The sequence below is a fragment of the Pelobates fuscus genome, chromosome 7 (genome assembly GCF_036172605.1).
Source record: "Pelobates fuscus isolate aPelFus1 chromosome 7, aPelFus1.pri, whole genome shotgun sequence".
Lineage (NCBI taxonomy): Eukaryota > Metazoa > Chordata > Amphibia > Anura > Pelobatidae > Pelobates > Pelobates fuscus.
Genome location: NC_086323.1, coordinates 128,847,404 through 128,861,468, shown reverse-complemented (window position 1 = coordinate 128,861,468; position 14,065 = coordinate 128,847,404). Strand labels below are relative to the sequence as shown.

General features: G+C 37.6%; 1 protein-coding gene across 1 annotated transcript in view; it reads left to right on the top strand.

Moving 5' to 3' along the window:
• Positions 1-6,780: 6,780 nt before the first annotated feature.
• Positions 6,781-14,065, top strand: part of DNAH1 (dynein axonemal heavy chain 1) — an 81,820-nt gene continuing 74,535 nt past the window's right edge. The window contains exons 1-7 of the mRNA XM_063426636.1: positions 6,781-6,984; positions 7,438-7,510; positions 7,728-7,902; positions 8,120-8,276; positions 8,520-8,652; positions 9,182-9,328; positions 12,291-12,543. Coding sequence (XP_063282706.1) covers positions 6,781-6,984; positions 7,438-7,510; positions 7,728-7,902; positions 8,120-8,276; positions 8,520-8,652; positions 9,182-9,328; positions 12,291-12,543 — 1,142 coding nt within the window. The remainder of the gene's footprint in view (positions 6,985-7,437; positions 7,511-7,727; positions 7,903-8,119; positions 8,277-8,519; positions 8,653-9,181; positions 9,329-12,290; positions 12,544-14,065) is intronic.

Sequence of the window (14,065 nt, the reverse complement as noted above, 5' to 3'; positions counted from 1 at the left end):
CCGGAGCATAAGAGACAGGAACTTGTCAAGCTGCAAACAGCGCCTGCACCACAAGCAGTACAACCCACGGGCCCGCACATCGGAGAGGGGTACTGGTTAAAACTGACCAAGAACCGGTCTCTCCACTGTGGTATGCACGAGGAATTGGCTGAGGACGGCTAATCACACAACCACCAGCCCATCTCCTGAAGTCTAACAACGGCCTGGACTATGACAACCATAATGTGGACACTGCTAACCTTAAGTAAATTATGGCAAATACACTCGCACCCACACTATGGATGGCGATAATAATCTCTCATTGGGGCTTTGGCTTTAGACCTACTCCTACTGTTTATGCTGACGCCCAAACCAGCTTGTTCTTAGAGTTTGAATATCACTACTTTACTAAACACATTCCACTCTGCATACAGCGTGAATAATCATACATAATTAGCACAAAATTGGGCATGCACCATCACACCCCTCACTGTTATAAATGTCTTTAAACCATAGCATGAGGATTGCTGTTGGGGCACCCCATGCATGTTGTATTCTCATGTGCACAGCAAAATAAAAAATAACTATACAGTTTATTCACTAAACAAGAAGATGCAGTTTATTGCCAACCAATTTGCTAACTTAAGATTTTTTACAACATGAGCTATTTTGGCCTGCTGTTTACAAAAAGGCTGACAATTCGGCACACCTCTTTGTTTTATCTTTATACCATATAATTTCTGCAGTGCGGAATTATACAAGCAATAAACAACTGCTAAATGTCTGTGCATTGCTGTCTCCTGTTCATACAACCTGCCTTGAATTGCAGATGTACGCAAATGCCAGCTGTACGAATGGGCAGGCATACATGTCATAATATGGGCTTTTCATTTGTATGAATAATGAAGTCATGGAGGGTACCTTTCAGTATTAAATCAGTTGTTGCAGAAGTATAATAATAATCCGTTTATGCTGTAGTGCACAATGGCCAGTGGTTTTGAGCCAGCGCACCATTTTATCTGCAGAAGTCAAGTAAATAGTCAAACAGTGCACACACATGCTCTCTTCCATGGTTTCTAGATAAACTTCCTCTTCACCTTAGCTGTCATCTGACAGATTTTTCACCAGTAAAGTGCTTGATGTCCCTGTGCACTGATATGATGCCCTGCTGTGACAGCTTACCATGTCATGGACAATCATGTTTTCTTACAGTGTTCTGATGCCTCCCCCAGTTTTATTTTAAACTGTTTTTCAGGAAAATTTTGGCATAAACTGGAGTTCTTCCTACCACTCAAAACCTGGTTATTCTTCAGCTGCTTTGTTTAAATTGAAGTTAATACTTTAACATTATCAATTTATCTATTAGTCTTCTCAGACTGAACACAGCGATCTCTGCATTGCCTCGCCACCTCAGAATAAACGCAACAATCTGAGACAGGTGCAGAGGAAGAGGGAGAGTGGGAAAAGAACTGGAGCCAGTATGGCAGATATACACACAATGACATACACTAGCAGTGTACACACGGTGACACCCCATACACAGTATGCACGTACTGCTATACACACCCTTAGAAACATTGTCCACATAATGACACCCTGCTACACATATACAGTTCTACACGCACCGTCAGACATAGTACACACTTTTCTGGAACTGTAAGTTGATTTTAGTGATTTATGGAATTTCCATTTTTTTTTTCTTTTTCTCTTATGTCACGCTCTGTGATGTTATGTAATATCATGTGATGTCATGCATACATACATATGAAAATTAACATGACCCATATTTTTTCTAAGAAAGGAGGCAAACAGTGCGGATTTTGGGGAGTTGCGATCCGCTCAGATGATCTGTCGAGAGGGCGAGGGAACTACCTGAGTGGATGGAGCCTAGCACTGCACACCTTGCCTATCGACAGATCACCTAAACCGGGCCGCACCCCCCCTCTGTTGGCAACCCTACTTTCACAGACTTACTCTTGTGGTGCATGGTAAGATGCCTCTTCCTCAGATCTGTTAATAGCAACTGGTGTGGGAATTGACAAAACATTATGGTGCAAGCTCTACTTATTGACAAATTTGCCAATCACAAGACAAGGTAATCCCTTCTTATTCTTATATCTATTGATTGTGATTGAATTGCAATGAAATTCCAATGGAGTCTTGAGTATACGTAAAAGAGGGATACCACTACACAATGAAAAATTATAAAAAGGGTAGAAAAAAACTCCAAATTGTATTCTCACAACAAACTCCAAACAAAAGTGAACAAAAAGAAATAAGGGGAGAAACCCAATACAAGTTATATAAAACACACAGGGTGTAAAATTATGTTAAGAGAGATGAACATAATACAACCTGATGACAGGTTAAATTGTTAATTGAGACTTGAGTGTCTTAAATCAGAAATGAATATCTAGGAGATAAACAGAAACTGCATATGATGTAATACAGTAAAAACTGAAAAGGAGGAGTGGTGGGAGAGTACGCCCACTATAGGAATGATCCCGAGCTTGTTTCCCCCACTGGGGTGTATCAGTTATAACTATATCTTTAATTTTCAGCCATCTTAGGATATATGAAGCAGAGAAAACAGCAGGATAGTGCAATATTCTATATAACAAAATTAGTTAATGGGTAATTGTACTTTCAAGAAATTGGATAAAACAGGCAAATCTCCACTGCAAGTGGACCACATGGAAGAAGCAGGTCTTTGTGAGCAGAAGACCTAAAACCATATCGAAGCAAATCAAGAAGAAAAACCGAAAGAAATGCAAATCATGTCAAACCTGGACGGTCCAAAAGGTATCTTAAAGGAACACTATAGTCACCTAAATTACTTTAGCTAAATAAAGCAGTTATAGTGTATAGATCATTCCCCTGCAATTTCACTGCTCAATTCACTGCCATTTAGGAGTTAAATCACTTTGTTTCTGTTTATGCAGCCCTAGCCACACCTCCCCTGGCTATGATTGACAGAGCCTGCATTAAAAAAAAAACTGGTTTCACTTTCAAACAGATGTAATTTACCTTAATTAATTGTATCTCAATCTCTAAATTGAACTTTAATCACATACAGGAGGCTCTTGCAGGGCCTAGCAAGCTATTAACATAGCAGGGGATAAGAAAATCTTAAATAAACAGAACTTGCAATAAAGAAAGCCTAAATAGGGCTCTCTTTACAGGAAGTGTTTATGGAAGGCTGTGCAAGTCACATGCAGGGAGGTGTGACTAGGGTTAATAAACAAAGGGATTTAACTCCTAAATGGCAGAGGATTGAGCAGTGATGCTGCAGGGGCATGTTCTATACACCAAAACTGTTTCATTAAGCTAAAGTTGTTCAGGTGACTACAGGTGTCCCAGTGTTAAGTAAGCTAACAGATCTGACCATCTCAGCGTCCTTTATATTCTATGGCAGTCTTTGAGAATGACATACCCCTGAGGATTACTCAAGATTCCTTTTGGACCATGTTTTATATCAATTGTCTAGGAGACTTTCTTTATGAAATACTAAGCAGAGCCACAGCTTCTTTTACTTTCCATGTAATGGCTAAGTTTATAAGTAAAAAGTCCTTTATTGGCATACCAGTGGGTTTAATTGAACTGCAGTTCTCAGAAACTCATTATTCAGCGCTATGGAATTTGTTGGCGCTTTATAAATAATAATTATAATAAACACCATTTACGGTAGTATTCTTCAAGCGAGGATTGAAGCATTTCAGGTTGAAAGAGAGGAGCAGAAAGCAAAACAAATGTTTTAAAACAACAAAAATAAAGATTAATACGATAGTTAACTGTAACCTAACCTAGAGAACCCCTTTAAGTGAATTCCTTCTTTCTGTATGTAAATATACCCCTTACATTTGGGCTGCACTTGACACGTGCTGGCTATTAAGCAAGAGTTCTATTTGGAAGCATATGCCTGAATTGCAATCCCTTCAGCCACTTTACATGGTTGTAAATTTTAACTATGGGTTAAATAATAAGGGCGAGCACAGAACAAATAAATTGCTGTAACGTTTGCATTACATTAATTGTGGATTCAACTACTGATGAAATTAATAAAAAAAAAACACCCAGTTCCATTCAATACTGTAATTTGTTCTTTCCACCACTAGGGGTCAGTCGCTCACCCTGCGGAATGCATAGAGGAGTGATTTACTGCCTCCTGACAGAGAAGTCTAAGCACAGTAATGAAACACCCAGTTCCATGTAATACTGTAATTTGTTCTTTCCACCACTAGGGGTCAGTCGCTCACCCTGCGGAATGCATAGAGGAGTGATTTACTGCCTCCTGCCAGAGAGGGCTAAGCACAGTAATGAAACACCCAGTTCCATGTAATACTGTAATTTGTTATTTCCACCACTAGGGGTCAGTCGCTCACCCTGCGGAATGCATAGAGGCGTGATTTGCTGCCTCCTGCCAGAGAGGGCTAAGCACGGTAGGCGGGTAAGTAACCCTCCCACAGAGTAACTTGGTATCTCCCTGGTAACTCTTAGCGTCCGGTCTCCTAGAAACGGAAAGTGCGACCGTGAAAGTAGGTAACGTCGTGTGTCTCTATATAAACCTGTGTGCGTTATATGGGAATAAATCAATGCATTTATACAGACAGTTCTATATAAAACCGAGCAGTGCCGTTATATGAGGGGCTGTGTATGCGTGTCACGGTGTGAATAACGTTATTTATTTGAATAATATGCGTTATTTATGGATATACTGGGAGTTAAACTCTGGATATTAAATAATCTGGGCTTTTTATCACAGTCAGATATTATCTCTCTATTTAAATTTAATAATTTAAGTTATTTATGAATTCACACAGGGATTGCATTATATAGGAAGCTGTCCAGGTGCATTATATGTACATTATATAGAAAATCACATGTATAAATCTGTGTGTATATATATATATAATAGAATTATCTATTATTAACTTTGCTATTTTGATACAATTTTGTGTCACTACTTAAACAACACATTTTATTACTTTAAAATATATATATATATATATATATCCTGGTGAAAGTTTGTTAGATCATACTTCAACGTTTAATTTTTTTTTTTTGTATTCTAAGCAATAAAAGCTACGTTTTATTTTTTGGGCGAAGGTCTTGAAGTGCTATCTAATTGGAGATTTTTTTGTACTTTTGCTGAAACGCACCAGGGAAGTCATACTTGATTTTAGGGAGTGCAAGATTGTTTGTAATCTAGATAACAAAACATTAAGCCCTCAGTGAATACTGTTCTAGCAACCTACTTTTCTACCCTACCCGTACCCTTTGTGTCACATTACCCCACTCCCTCTAGCATGTAAGCTCATTGAGCAGGGTCCTTAACCCCTCTGTTCCTGTGTGTCCAACTTGTCTCGTTACAAATACGCGTCTGTTAGTCCACCCATTGTACAGCGCTGCGGAATATGTTGCCGCTTTATAAATTATAATATATAATTATTTATAATGCACCAACAAATGCCGCAGTTCTGTACACTGGGTGGACTAACAGACGCGTAGTTGTAACCAGACGAGTTGGACGTGTATAAAGTGTGTATGTGCAGTCTATAATGCTAAGATATACATTGTTTTGACTTGTACATCAGTATTGATTCTTCAATTAACAGGAGGGACATATATTAAAATCACAACAAATTGCTATGTAATTTTAGCCCTTTAGTGACACAGCTTCGTTTTGCTTGCTTGTTTGTACTTAAAGGATCTGTAAGGGCACCGAGGCCACTACATATCAATGAAGTTGTCTGGGTGCAGTGGCCTTTGATTTTATCCCTTCAATCTAAAACATTGCAGTTTAAGTTTAGAGGATAAAGAAATGTTTTGCCTGGAGTGGTAAACACACCTCCAGTGACTGTCTTCCTGGAAGCCAATAGACTAGAGTCACTTGCACAGCAACCACTGCGTTTCACTCGGTCATGTGACATTGGATGTCCATGAGGACGTATTTGGACAGTGTGGTGTAGTGTCCTTTCAAAAGGAAAAAGGATACTCCCCGGTCACACACAAAGCTCTTCAGCTTGCTGAGGTGCTTTATAGGTCAAGAGCATCTCTTTTTAATTGCAGTTTATAAAGTGCTGATTTCTATTTTATAACTCATTTCAAAAACACCTCTCTGGCTGTCAGTCAGAGTGCACCGACCTTCTCCCCCAAGTTAAAGTGTACCTGTCGGGCGTGCCCACAAAGTCCACTTTAGCCTGTCTGCAAACTCATTGGCTTTAAGCCTGGAGAACTTGGGATAAAAGCCACGATGGTGTGCGCTTGCTGCTTGCAATCAGAGACTTCTCAAGAAAAAGCCTATGATTTCCCAGACTTTCAATCTATGCCGGGGGGAAAAAAAAAGGACTTTCAAAGCCCGCAGACAGCAGATCTGCAACATTTGCAAGATTTTTTTTTTCTTTAGATATAAACCCAATGAAAATATGCAGCAACAAACTTTGCTGTTTTTTTTTTTCTTTGCATTGGAGCGTTTCTTGAACAGGTGCCCCTTGGCAATAGCTCCTGGATTTATCAAAATATATTTATCAGAACGACATTGCATACACTGATTACCTTATTTATATATGCTTAATTTTTTAGAAATAGATGCCTGTGATCTGACTTTACTAGCTCCATTGCAGACGTAGGTAGCCTCTACCATTCCTTTGCTGTGAATTACATTTGCTCGGATACCCTGCTGCTGGAGGTGTCTGTACTGTAAACCTTTTTACGAGATCCCACATTGCTGTGTTATTTTCTTTACACACTGTCTCTGTGTAGGGATAACCTTCTTTTTGTTTTTTTATGAACAGTGGGATCATGAGTCACATACATAAGGATGTCCCGCTTTCTCCTGTGAGGATCTCTTACCGGGCATTTTCTCATGTCACCCCACATCCTCCAGTACTTACTATGGATTCAGTGCCAGAGGACAGCCATATGCAATCTAGGAAATATCCAGTTATCAAACAGAGGGGATTCTATTCTGATATCCTGTCCCACAGTTCATTTCCACTTCTTAAAGTGAGTCTAAATTCCACTCTGTTTAACTTTCTCTTTAATGCTCGCTGAAATATTTACTCTCAATGACCTTCTCTGCTCACTAGTTAATACTTACCAAATACTGGTTTATTCTTCCTTTCACCCTCAATATACTCTTAATATTCATTTATTCTATATTATCTGATAACAAGTGCACATTTTCAGTAGAATATAATTTTTTTTTATCCAATTCAACCAGACATCAATCAAAGCTGAAAGAGCCCAAGCAACACATCTCATAAAGATATACACTTGCATCACAAATGATCGTTTTCTGTTAATCTCTCTTCCAATGGCTATTACTTGGCACACTCACTTCTTCTTTGACATCATTTAACCTGCTAAAAAATTCCCAAACCCATATTTTGTCTAATCATTACACGTTACTAACTTTGCATTCTTTATATGATTTGTATTCTCTAATGTACATTTTAGGATGTAAGTGCTGGACCCAACGTGCAGCCAAATCTTCTCAGACAAGCGGACTTAGAGCATAATACACCCAAAGGTAAGCATATCTTTTGTGGAATCTCACAAACTCAACATTATGTAAACCAAGCTTTAGAGAATAGTAATATTCAAACCATTGTTCTGTTATACTTGTATCTTCCACCAGTATCCATCTAATCAGGATTTGTACACGTTTTAGGAATAGAGCCTGTCAAAGTTATAGCTCTGGAATAACAAATATACTAATTCTAACTTTGATTATGTGTTCTCTACAGTCACAAGTTTCAAGGTTCCACAGAATCTTCAGTCTTACCTAGACAAACAAGTATCTGGTCCCACCACTGAGCTGTTGGTGAAATCTGACTTTTCAAAGAGTGGTTACCAGCCGAAAGTTCAACTTCCTTTCCTTCTGCCACCGGGGAAGTGTCCTCGGAGGATTGAGCTAGAGAGGTGAGATATGCTCATCACCTTGAGAACGTGATAGCTTTCTGGTAATAGATAACTGGATCTGTGCTTATGTTTCGAAAAAACTCATATTGTGTCTCACCACGGCTAACCTAGTATATACAGGAATAGGAATGGCAATCAGAATTTAACAGAAATTATAGTATGCATTAGAGTTTTGGACTTATTCATGTTCCATTGTGTTACTTGTTTTAAATCTTAGGAGAAGACGTCAGTATTTGAAGCTTAACATAACTCAGCTGTTAACTAATGAAGAAATAGACTCCAACCAGTTAATGCCTCGTCACACAGATGCTAACAATCTGCCTAATATTGGGCAGAACAATGGTGAAGTTCTTCCCACCTACTTACCTTTGGAGGTAAAGTATACTGTATTAATTCACTTCTTCTGAAAGTTTGTGTTGGTGGTCATAGAACTCATAGTACTCATAGAATCTTAACAAATTCACATACCTATTTTTATAACAAAGTGGAAAATCTAATTAAAACATTATATCTCATTATTTCATTGACTCAAGCAATACATGCTCTGTGATATTCCAATTATAAATTAAATTTTTGTTGTTGTTGGTTTTTTATAATGGATTGTTTTTTACCACCAGATCTTTGACGATGAAGAGTTTGATATTCACACATGGTCTGATTGGCTAAATATGGGATACGAAGATGGGTCTAATGAAAGGAAACCTATACCAGGCCATGCTCTTCTACCTTTGGATGACGCACTGGGGCATGGTAAACTCTTATACAATTTATTCATACCAGTGACCAATATATAAAAAGAACAATCGTCTTGCGTATTTTTGTGTGGCACTTTCACTTTAACTTTTCTTTACATAATATAAATCCGTTTTAAACTGGTTACCAACATATTCCTGTAATTTTCTCCTAATCAAGTTGCAGTAAGTTTAGTTGTATTGATGACAGATAATAAATTCTTAGTGGAAGATGCTGATTTGGAAAAACAAAAGCCTCCTTTAATCATGTGATTTCTGTAGCCAATGAGAACCGGAGTTTTCAAAAATTGAGCAGATAATCTCCCAATGTTCCACAGTGGTAGCAATGGTTGTTTCACCTTTCAGATGATGCTGGATACCTTTCTATGTCCAAATGAATACCCAATTAGCTAAATATATTAATTTATTATTATTGCAGAACTATTTGGCAGTTAATCAATATTAAAAAAAATGTCTGCTAAAACAGCCAGGTGCACAAACATAACTTGCTTGCACCTACATACGTCTTTTTATTGCTTTTATATTAGAAGATCCCAAAAATCCACAGATAGTGTATGAATGGTGCAGTGTCGGTGTTCTGATTTATGATGAGAAGAAGAAGCTGTACCTCGTACACAAGACAAAGGACAACATCCTCATGAAAACTTCTACACTCCATATAAACCATGTCTCAGGTAAAGTAACAGCCTCAGAAAATTGTCCTATTCCACTTGTCCAGCAATAATTCCTTTTAACATTGCCAGCAATTTCTGTACAAATTTGGGTTTTGACAAGTGAAGCTTGTTGAGAAATCTTAAATTAGTCTGGGGTCTTTATGAATATTCTATATTAGGACATCAGGGCCCATAAGGTGCGCAGTCTCCTGGGCCTTTCGTAATATAGATCCCCAAGGGTACAGAAGATGCCCAGTCCTGGGCCTTAAGGCCTCATGATTTTGGATCAATAGAGCCCTGGAGGTGCACAATCTCCTGGACCTGTAAAGGTAACCCTTCAAGTGGCTAGGGGAGCCCAAGCCACTCACCCAAAATAATTCCCTCCCTACCCAATCACTGTAGTTGATCAGTAGTGTTTTGATAGGAGTCAAGGTTACTGTTCAGGTATCGCATGACTACATGGGAGATAGCTGAACTGTGCTATGAGTTTAAAGGTCTGGATTAGATATCAGATTACTGTTATACAGGAATCAATAGAAAATAAAGGAATGTAGCTTTGATTCCTAACTTGTTTTTTTTTAACCAAAAAAGTAAGGCAATAATTTGACGACTAGTTCATTAATTCAAAAGTTAGCTTTGTGACATATTCTTTAAGTATGAAGTAATTAACATAAAAGCAATTCTTACTGCACTGGGGAGGACAATGACAGTCAACAGTTTATTGTGGACAATTGCATTGGTTTAGATGAATATAATGAGTTTTATTAATGCGGACACCCTAAAATGGTATGAAGACCCAGGTGTTGAGATTTATTGGCCTACAGCAGATGTGGCAGTGGTAGATGTTGTAGAACTACATCCAGGGGCGTTTTAGCCGCAAGGCAAACAAGGCATTTGCCTTGGGCGGCATTTTCCAGGGGGCGGCAAAAACACCGCCCCCAAACGCCCAGGGCAAATGCCTTGTTAGCCTTGGCTAACTGGGCTGCCGGTCGGGCTAAAGGGCTGGGCGGGCGGCTGGCGAGGGAGCTCTTCCTCTGCGCTCTGCCCAGCTCCCTCGCGCGCCGCAGAGTGAGGCTGGGAGCCGGAATATGACGTCATCTTCCGGCTCCGAGCCTCACTCTGCTGCGCGCGAGGGAGCTGGGCAGAGCGCTCAGAGAAAGAGCTCCCTCGCCAGCCGCCTACCCGTCAACACACGCCCGGCCGGCAGCCACTGGACCACCAGGGAGAAAGAGACCTCCCCCCAGCATTCCCAAAGGTAAGGAGGCTGGGGGGTAGGTTAAATTAATTATATTATATATTATAAATTATTATATTATAATAATATATATATAATATAATATTATATTATAATAATATATATATATAATATAATATTATATATAATATATATATCATATTATATTATATATAATATATATATAATATAATATTATATATAATATATATATCATATTATATTATATATATAATATTATATTATATATAATATTATATATATAATATAATATTATATATATAATATATTATATATATTATATATAATATATTATATTATATATATTATATATAATATTATATATTATATTATATTATATATATATTATATATATATATATTATATATTATATTATATATATATTATATATATATATATTATATTATATATAATATTATATTATATATTATTATATTATATATATTATATTATATATATTATATATAATATAAATAATATAATAATATATAAATATATATATTATATTATATTATATATAATATTATATTATATATTATTATATTATATATAATATTATATATAATATAATATAAATAATATAATATATAAATAATATATATATTATATTATATATAATATATTATATTATATATAATATTATATTATTATATATATTATATATATATAATATAAATAATATAATATAATAATATATAAATAATATATATATTATATTATATATAATATTATTATATTATATATATTATACTATATATATTATATTATATATTATATATATGAGTGTCTGTGTCTGACAGAGAGTGTGTGTGTCTGTTAGTGAGTGTGACAGATACGCATACACTAGCTAACAGACACACACACTCACTAGCAGACACACACACACACTCACTAACAGACACACACACTCTCTGTCAGACACAGACACTCATATATAATATAATATATATAATATAATATAAATAATATAATATAATAATATATATTATATTATATATATTATACTATATATTATATTATATATATGAGTGTCTGTGTCTGACAGAGAGTGTGTGTGTCTGTTAGTGAGTGTGTGTGTGTGTGTGTGTGTCTGCTAGTGAGTGTGTGTGTCTGTTAGCTAGTGTATGCGTATCTGAATTTGTGTGTGTGTGTGTGTGTTTTAGAAGGCGGGACGGGGGGGAAGGGTTGGGTGGGGGTGTCACGGGGGGGGGGGGGGGGGGGGAGAAGGGCGCCTGAGTTTTGTCCTGCCTAGGGCAGCACAAAACCAGGATACACCACTGACTACATCCCTCTAAAACTATACCAACCTTTATGGGATTTTAGTGTTCGGGAATACAAATCTGTATTCCTAACACTATAGTGCCCTCTTTTACCCACATCCTTCACGCCCTCCTACCCCATAGTAGATAAAGGGTGAAAAAATATTTACTCACCAGATTTCAGTGCTGATGTCACTAGGTGCTTGGTCGCTGTCTTTCTCCTCTGACGTAATTCGACCAGGGGACCTAAGTACTTTGCAGGACTAAAGGCAGTCTTAGTCCTGCAAATGGATTATTGCAGTTTCTCTAAGTACAAAGGAGACAGGGACCACTTCAATGAGATGTTTTTTTTTAATTTATCTGGACAAAATCCAGTGTATAGTGAATAAATGAATTTAGAATACTTTAAAAATATTATGCTTAATTCTTTAGTCTAATGTTCCAAAAAAGTATTACAAATGTCTCTCAGGTCCCTCAGGGCTGACACTCTACCAGTATTGGGTGCCACGCATCAGGCTCTTGTTTTGCGCTGAAGATCCACGTGTGTTTACTCAAAGAATCGTTGCTGCCTGCAAACTACGTAAGCAAACAGAGGCCCTTATATTGTACAACCTGTACATAGACTGCATGCCAACCAGCGGGCATTGTAAGATTGCGGCAGAGAGTCTTAGTCGGATGAAGAAACATGTGCTGACCACATCACGTCTAAAAGCAGAAAAAGAGTATGTAATGTGTCTACAGGTTTTTCAAAAAACACTTCACTACCAAGTTATTTCTAGTCTGACAATAAGCAGACATAGCATTTACATTATTTAAAGGGACAGTCTAAGCATCAAAACCACTCTTGCTTTATAAAGTAGTTTTGGCACATAGATTATAAAGCCTGCTGTTTCTTTGCTCAGTTCTCTCTGTCTTTCGAGTCAAATTACTTTTTTTATGAAATCCTATTCTTACACCATCTTGCTGTGACTCACATTGTTTCTTTTTGCACTTCCTGTAAATATATATCCATTTTGACTCTATATTAAGTTCAAGTCAGGAGAGTGTTTACTTTAGTACTTGGAGGGAGAGATTAGCTTTATAACTCTTTGCTAATAGATGTTAACCTCTTCCCAACGTTAGGGCGTCCCACACTGTCCTCTTCACAATGAGCTTTATCGTTGTTTGGATGGCATGGGACGTTCTGCAGTTTGGGTGTGAGCAAAGGTTAAACCCTGCTCACACCAGAGAGTATCACGTATCAGTTAATAACTGGGATTCCCCTCTTTCAGCTCGGGCCATTTTTAGTGGCCGCAGACTGGCAGATGAGCTGTATGCAGCGTTCAACGGACGCACTGTATACAGCTCATTAAATGTGCTTTTAAATCCCTGATTACACCAGGGATTACAAGGTATCAATTGATATCTGGCGCTCCTAGCTATCAATTTTTATTGAGACACAAGGGTAAGTAGTAAGAGACACACAATGGTGGGTGTGAGACACACAGATGGGGGGGTAAGATACACTAAAGGTGGTGCAAGACACAAAAAGGGAATACGATATACTAAAGATGTTAGATATTCAAAAGAGGCAATTAGAACAACAGATCGATACACCACTCAATGCTACACGAAAAAACTGACACATACCCTAGCTCACGTCACCTCCAACAAGCTTAATCATCAACATGCATATGTTGAAAAAGGAGGTGTAACTGAGCCTCAAAGTAAGCACTAGATATACGTACACTCCCCTACGTGGGTAACTTGTTAAATATGCCGGTCACAACAATCAAACGTTATCAGCCTCTGTGAAGGCTAATGTTCAAATGCCACAGATGTACCGGTTCTTGTCAAACATGCTGTTATGGTACTTTTTGAAAGTAAACCAAAAAGTTCAGAGTCTATCTGTTCCTGTCCAAATCAATAAAATTAAATTGCGTATATACGCTGAAGTAATTAAGTCTGACACACGAGGTTCAGGTTAAAATAACTTCGAGAGAGTTTATTGGCAAGTGAAGAAAAAGCGGGCGCGCAGGCCCTTTTAAGAGGCATTTTGCGTCATCATTGATTATTAGAATATCAGCAAATAAACATCATCAATTGGATTAATTGTTAAGTGACGGAGTTAGTGTCTTACCTATTGGTTAGTAAAATTAAGAGGTTAGTCCCGTGCCCACCCATCAGAGGTGGGATTATTCTGGACACGGGTGGGGGACAAGGGGGTCCTAAGCGTCATTTTACACGGTCAGTGATATCAGGCTT